A 7063-nucleotide genomic window follows, 5' to 3' on the forward strand; every position below is an offset into this window, starting at 1 on the left:
GCGCCAGTGTGACGTCTCCCAGGCCCTTTTATTTATCGCCTGCGGCGCTGTCCTTCCAAAACAGACAAGATGGCGGCGCTTCGGGCAAGCGGAGCGAGGACTGTGGCTGCCGCCCTCCTGAGACCTGGGCTGGGCCTAGAGCAGGCTAACCTCGCGGTGGGGTACCACAAGAAGGTGGGGGAGGCCTCGCTGGAATAGTGGGAAGCTTGCCGGAGTGGTCTGGCCGTGGGGCGGGGCCTCCAGGTGGGGGGGTGTGGCAGGCCTGGAGGGTGGGGGGAAGGCTGGCTGGGGGGGGTCTCGGGGGGGTGGTCGGGAAAGGAAGCAGAAAGGATGGCAGGAGAGGGGGCCGCTGGGTTGGAGCGGGTGCCCCCCTGGCCAGGTAAATAGTGCCTTGGAGGGGGGCGGGTCTGCAACACACGCAGCTGCCATATACTGAGTCAGGCCTTGCTCCATCCAGCTCAGTATTGTCTTTGCAGACTGGCAGCGGCTTCTCCAGGGTTGCAGGCAGGAGTCTCTCTCCGCCCTATCTTGGAGATGCTGCCAGGGAGGGAACTTGGAACCTAGATGCTCTTCCTAGAGCAGCTTCATTCCCCCCCCCATCTCTTACAGTGTTCACACTTCTAGTCTCCCATTCAAATGCAATCAGGGCAGACCCTGCTTAGCTAAGGGGGCAAGTCATGGTTGCAGCCTCAAGACCAGCTCTCCTCTTGGGTCTGGACCATTTAGGGTTACCAACAGCCCCTTATTAGCAGGGGTCTCCCTTATTTCAGCTCTAAATTGCCTGTACAGGGGTAATTTTGGATCCTGGACCGAAAGGGTTTTGTGGCCCCCCTGCAAATTAAGCACTGTTGTGCTAGGCTGGGCGACCATATCCCCTGGGACAGACTAAAGAGGATTTGGTGGGCCCCAGGGACTGTGGAGGCCCTGGCATAAGAGTGCCCTGTCACTTACAGGGTGCCATTTGTTCCTTATTTTTAGCTAATGGGGAGAACCCATGGCCCAGATCATACCAGTTATTGCCCACACACAACACAGGATATTTATATGCTGCTTTCCCACAAAGGTTACCAAAGTAGTTTACTTGTAAATAAATAAGATGGTCCTCTGTCCCCAAAAGGTGCCCACTCTAAAAAAGAAACATAAGATAGACCCCCAGCAACAGCCACTGGAGAGATGCTGTGCTGGGGTTGGATAGGGCCAGTTGATCTCCCCCTGCTCAGTAAAGAGAATCGCCACTTTAAAAAGCTGTCTCTTTGCTCATTTAGCAGGGGTCACTAATAGTAAAGTAAAGATGATGATCATGATCGGTATTTATATATAGGTTCCTTTATTATGATCATTATACAAGATTCAAAGAAATTATATTTCTGGAAGACAAAATTATATTGCACCCAGTTCTGCTAACCATGGTTACATCAGTAAGCGGAGGAAAAGCAATCCAAATTGTAACTAGTTTAATTTGAAAGTGGTGAACACTTTCACTGCTACGTGGGCTCCTGGATACCCCTGCATACTCCGTCCTCCCTCGTGTCTCTTATTCAGGCAATGAAATGTTGGCAACCCTAGGACCATTGGGCCTTTTTGCACCTCTCACCATGCACTCTTGGAAGTAACTTGATGTGGTAATGCCCCGACCTTCAATATCAGTGTGGCTCTTATGTAGAAGGTCATGCCACTGTCTTTGTACATGAGAGAGTTGGCCCCTAGGCTAACCAAGTGGGATGTCTGCACGTGGGCTGCAGTGGAGAGGACAGAAAAATAGTGAGAGAAGCTGAAACAACCCACACACAAAACTCCAAAAACCGGAGCGAGCTGACGACTGTGTTGCCGGGGATCCCAGCTGACCTCAAAGTAGCATGTAGTCCGTTGTGGGTTGACCATATAGTCAGTAAGCGAAGGAAACGGGCTGGGGTAGTGGGGAGGTTGGGTTTGGCTTTAGAAGAACTGCTCCCTTCAGTCTGTGGAAGGCTTGTTGAATGAGAAGGAATGGTTTGGGAGATGCCGAGTTGGGAGATGCTTGCGGGGTTTGGGAGATGCTGAGCTGAGTGGCATCGGATTGGCTTCAGTCAAGAGATGCATCCAGTAGGTGGCAGCCATAGAGCGTTTTCAAGTTCTGTACACCAGTGAAAACATGAGGAGACCATCCACTTGGATTCTAGCCAGATGCCTGTGAGATGTTCACAAGAAGAGCATGAGGGATGTTGCCACCTCATCTTGTTTGTCTTTGGATGGACTTCAGCAGTTTCCCAGAGTACTACTGATGTTTCTCCTCCTTATGTATCAAGGATTTTTTTTCTTGGCCTTTGCCTGAGAGGTGTAGACCTACCTGACCTTTGCCTTTTGAACTTTCCCTTCCAGGTTGTAGATCACTATGAGAACCCAAGAAATGTCGGCTCCTTGGACAAAAGCGCAAAAAATGTTGGGACCGGCCTTGTGGGAGCCCCAGCTTGTGGAGACGTCATGAAGCTCCAAGTAAGTTAGTGTGAGTTTAAGGTATTATGGCAGGCCTGCTCAACTCCCCCTCCCCGCCCACCATTTTTGGACTACAGTTCCCATAATCCCCAGCCACAGTGGCCAATAGCCAGGAATTATGGGAGTTGTTAGCCAATATCTGCAGGAGGGCCCAAGTTGAGCGGTCTTGCATTATGGACATGCAAGCAAAGTACCATTTGTCCTTTTGTTCTTTCTAATTACAAGCAAGGTGAACCCCTGCTAACTTGACAAAGAGACACCTTATAATGTGGTGATTCTCTTTATTTAGCAGGAGGAGAGTAACTGGCTCTATCCAACTCCAACACAGGACCTCCAGTGACTGTTGCTGGGGTCTATCTGATGTTTCTTTTTAGATTGTGAGCCCTTTGGGGACAGGGAGCCATCTTATTTATTTGTTATTTCTTATTGTAAAACGCCCTGAGCCATTTTTGGAAGGGCGGTATAGAAATCGAAATAACCACCATCACCTGTTGCTCAAATGTGACTGCTTGGTTATCCTCAGGTGGAAGTGGATGAAGAAGGAAAAATCACCGATGCCAGGTTTAAGACATTTGGCTGTGGTTCGGCAATTGCTTCAAGTTCCTTGGCTACTGAGTGGGTGAAGGGAAAGACGGTAAGGCCTTCCCCTTGATAGACCTTGGTCTTTTGTTTTGATTTCCTTCCCACCCCTTAGGTCATTTGAAAAACTTTTCAATCTAAGCAGGATGGGGTGCAAACCTTGTCCTAAGAAGGTAATACAAATGTCAGGGATTTGCTTTTATTACTGTATTTCTCCAGTATAGTAATTGCTTGGGGCAGTTAACACATTCAGTGGATTCCTGGTGCCACAAAACAGAATCCTTGGAGCAAGACTGAAGAGAGGTGGCAGATAGAGGACTGAGTGCTGAATTGTCCTATTTGTGCATTTCAGGTTGATGAAGCCTTGAAGATCAAGAACACGGACATTGCTAAAGAGCTCTCCCTTCCTCCAGTCAAACTGCACTGCTCCAGTAAGTCCCTCTTATAGACGGTCATTGTTCATCTAGTTAGGGGTCTCATTGTTGAGAAAAGGAATGTTTTGCAAGGCTCCTAAAGGCAGAGCGCATTGACGAACGGGGGCAGGGTCTCATTAAAGTCCTTCTACCCACTCCCTCTCCCTGCAAGATGCCACATCTGGCTGCTGCAGATTTTTAACTCTTTTCTCTGGGAAAATGACTTCCGTACACCTAGTAGGTCCTCCAAAGATTGAGATGATCTGTCTTTGCATTATCTTTAAAGAGTGCTTTCCTCTTCCTGCTTCAGGACCCTCTGCCCTGGGCACGGATATTTCATGAGAGCTAGTTTAGTGGCAAAGAGGCTGAACTCGGAAGTCCCTCGGTGTATGTGTGAACGTCACTCCTCTCTCTCTTCCCCTCTAACATTGTACTTCCCTCCCCAGTGTTGGCAGAAGACGCCATCAAGGCCGCCTTGGCAGATTATAAGCTGAAACAGGGGCCACAGAGCAGCGAGTTGGGCAAGAACGCATCCACGGCATAGAAGAAGGTCCTTTGTGTCCAAGCCTGCCCTCTCCTCCCTCTTTTGTTCCAATTGTACGTTGCAGTTGGAGGCCAGGCATCACTTTAGTGCATCTTGGAAGCACGCGCCTGTCATACGCACAACCTCGGGCCGTATATCTAACAGTGCCAGGGCAGGCTCCGACCCCCCCTCCCCCACGAATGTCACCACCTTGTCCTTTAGCACTAGCTGCCCTCTGTTCTTCCTCTTCTGCACTTCCGAAGAGAAAATGCCAATCCTTAGTTCAGTGTGAGAATTTCTCTGTCGACCTCAGCAATGAATCATCTCAGGCCTTCGGTGTTGGAATAGAATGGTTCCGTCTGCTGGGGGAGGGCTCTTAGTAACTAAGCAACTGCTTTGGAGGGAAACTGTCACCCCCCCCTGGGTGTCAGCGTTGCCTTTTTAGGATGCAAGCAGAAGCCCCGCTACCACTTGAGAGAATATCTCTTGGCACATGAGAGCACTTGTGGATCTGCAGCACTTTCGTGTCTCCCTCCCTGCAGGGGAGTGTGCTGTGGGCCTACACTACACACAGTTCCCAGATAAGCAGTCACCCAGACCGGTTGACTTGTCTCTCTGGCTGGGGGCAAGCCCAGGACTGTGTTCTGGCTACCACAAGCACCTTTCTCCTTGCCTAGCCGCAGAGAAGGAGCTTACGCAAAGTAGCAGGTGCAGGTAGCCTTATTTTCATGTTTGGGTTTTAAGGAAAGTGTGTTCTTGCTTCTGTGTAAATGTTTATGGTACACATTACAGATTTATGTACAGCAGATGCTCTATAAATAATTACTGAAACACTCCATGTGGCTTTTTTTCCCCCCTACAACAAAGGAGTTACTTATCTTTCTGCCCAAATGCTGTAGTCCTTGGTTTTCTCAGGCATGTGACAGGCAATGGGAGAACGGGACTGTGCGGTTCAAATTCTAGGGTTATGCACTATTCAGAGATGTGCTTGAGGCACCAACACATTCAGCTAACTATTTTGCTCTTCTTGCTTTGGTTGAGTTGGGCTGAAGATTAGCAAGTTATCTCTATATTCAGCACAAATCTTCTGTAAACAGGGTTACCTGTACGCAGATACTTCTGCTTCTATTTATCCATACTTTGAAGTCTTTTACTTCACATCTTCAGCAGCTGCAGCATAACTCACTTTAATCCAGCCCAACCAGGATGAGGTTAGAAGTAACAGACACACTTTGTCTCAAAGACCTTTGAAAGTGAAGTAATACATCCCAGCCAATATTGTTGGACTATGGCTCCCAAGGGCCTTGGCTGTTGTGCTTGGGGAGGATGGGAGTTGTAGTCCAACACTATCTGGGGACCCAAGCAGTGTTCCCTCTAATCTTTTTCATCTGGGTGGGGAATGAGTTTTATTCTGGGTGGCAGGATCAAGGTGGTGTGCGCGCACATGCACTCAAGCGTGGGGCCTTCCTGATTCAGTCTGAGCGGGATCTAAAATTAACTGAGCGGACATCAAACTTGTGAGCGTGTGCACATGCACACACCTTAAAGGGAACACTGGACCCAAGAACATTAAGGAACCCTGTTAGATCCAACCAAGGTTAGCATCCATCAAGGCTAGCATCTTCTTTCCTTGCCATCTGTCCTCCAGTAACTGGTATTCAGACTTGCCTCCTTGTACGTTGTCAGAATCTTCTGGTCTCAGTGTCAAGTCCCACAAGAGGGCAGCAGAGCACAGAAGGTCTAAACCACTGGTTCAGGACATCAAGAGGGAAGAAGTATTGGGTGGAGAGGGGAGGGAGTGCATTTTCAGAGCATCATCTGCATTTAAACTTCTGGGCACCAGAACCCAAGTGCCTCAATTCAGCAGGGTTGTAGCACACTAGTAGCCAGGATCAGGGAGGCCTTACAGTTGGTTCACAACCAGGCCAGAATCGACACCAGAATATGTGCACACAAACATTCTCCCCATGACAACCAGGGCATTAAGCAAATAATTTACTGATTCGAATTATATGCCACCCTTTACTTAGAGTGGCTTAGGGCAGTTTACATAAGAACCAAAAGCACATCATAAAACAATTAAAATCAAAAACATTGGAACCCTATTGAGACAAAAACTCGATAGCATTAAAAAGCCAGGCTGGAAAAGATGGATCTAAGGCTCTCCTGAAGGCCTCCAAGGAAGATAATCCTCATATCCACGGGGAGCGTGTTCCCCAATCCAGGGGGGACAACTGAGAAGGCCCGATCCCAGATCGTCGCCAGATAAATTGGTGGCACCTGAAGATGAACACCACCACCACCTCGATGAGCTTGTAAAGAAAGGCACTCTGAGAATGACCACCCACCATCTCAAAAGTGCAGCGCTTTCCAGAGCCAACACAGACTAGCAGAAGCCCTCTGGAGTTGCACCAGCTGATGGACCACACACCTGTCAAACTGGACTCCAATCACTGCATTGCTAACGGAGGTATTCCGTCATGGCTCCACTTGTGCGGATTTGTTTTGGCACTAGGGGGCGCCGTAAGCCACCCCGCGCTGAGCAGTCAGATGGTGTACATGCATGTGTGAACGATCCCCCAAATAAATCTGCGTCACCCGACCACTCTGCCTCCTTACAGCAAGTGAGAAATACTTGTCGCTTTTGCGAGGTGTGCAAATATCCCCCCCCCCACCCGCCACCAGCTTGCAAACGCCAGTTGCCATCCCAGCGCGGCTTGTGGTACTTGAAATAATTTATTGCCGGCTCCGATTTCCAACCGAAATGGTTCCGCAGCTGCTCGGGCGTCACGGTCTCTAACGACAGCTGCGCGGTCGAGGGGCTGCCTGTCGAAAAGCCGTTCCCGTTGCCAACAGTGCCTCGTTGAAAGCAAGAGGTTGCGAGGGTTTGGGGTGTGTTTTTTTTAATCCACAATGTTTAGATTGGGAAGCATCTGGTTCTTGTTGAACGAAGGACTCAGTCAAGGAAGGCCGGAAGGGACTTGGGGGTGGGGGGTGAGTGGCATGCCAGTTCCCTAACAGCCACACCACTGAGCTGAGAGAAGGCCGGCTTTTATGAATTTTATGGTTTTATGAT

The 7063-nt window shown here is 49.4% G+C and overlaps 1 protein-coding gene across 1 annotated transcript; it reads left to right on the forward strand.

Annotated features, from left to right (window-relative positions):
* The first annotated feature begins 17 nt into the window (after nucleotides 1–17).
* Nucleotides 18–4823, forward strand: ISCU (iron-sulfur cluster assembly enzyme). The gene is made up of 5 exons (XM_053280411.1): nucleotides 18–174; nucleotides 2359–2472; nucleotides 2996–3106; nucleotides 3404–3482; nucleotides 3911–4823. Exons 1-5 carry the CDS (start codon nucleotides 70–72, stop codon nucleotides 4006–4008), a joined length of 507 nt encoding a protein of 168 aa, XP_053136386.1. The 5' UTR covers nucleotides 18–69; the 3' UTR covers nucleotides 4009–4823.
* The last annotated feature ends 2240 nt before the right edge of the window (nucleotides 4824–7063 follow it).

Source organism: Hemicordylus capensis, chromosome 15 (assembly GCF_027244095.1).
Source record: "Hemicordylus capensis ecotype Gifberg chromosome 15, rHemCap1.1.pri, whole genome shotgun sequence".
NCBI lineage: Eukaryota > Metazoa > Chordata > Lepidosauria > Squamata > Cordylidae > Hemicordylus > Hemicordylus capensis.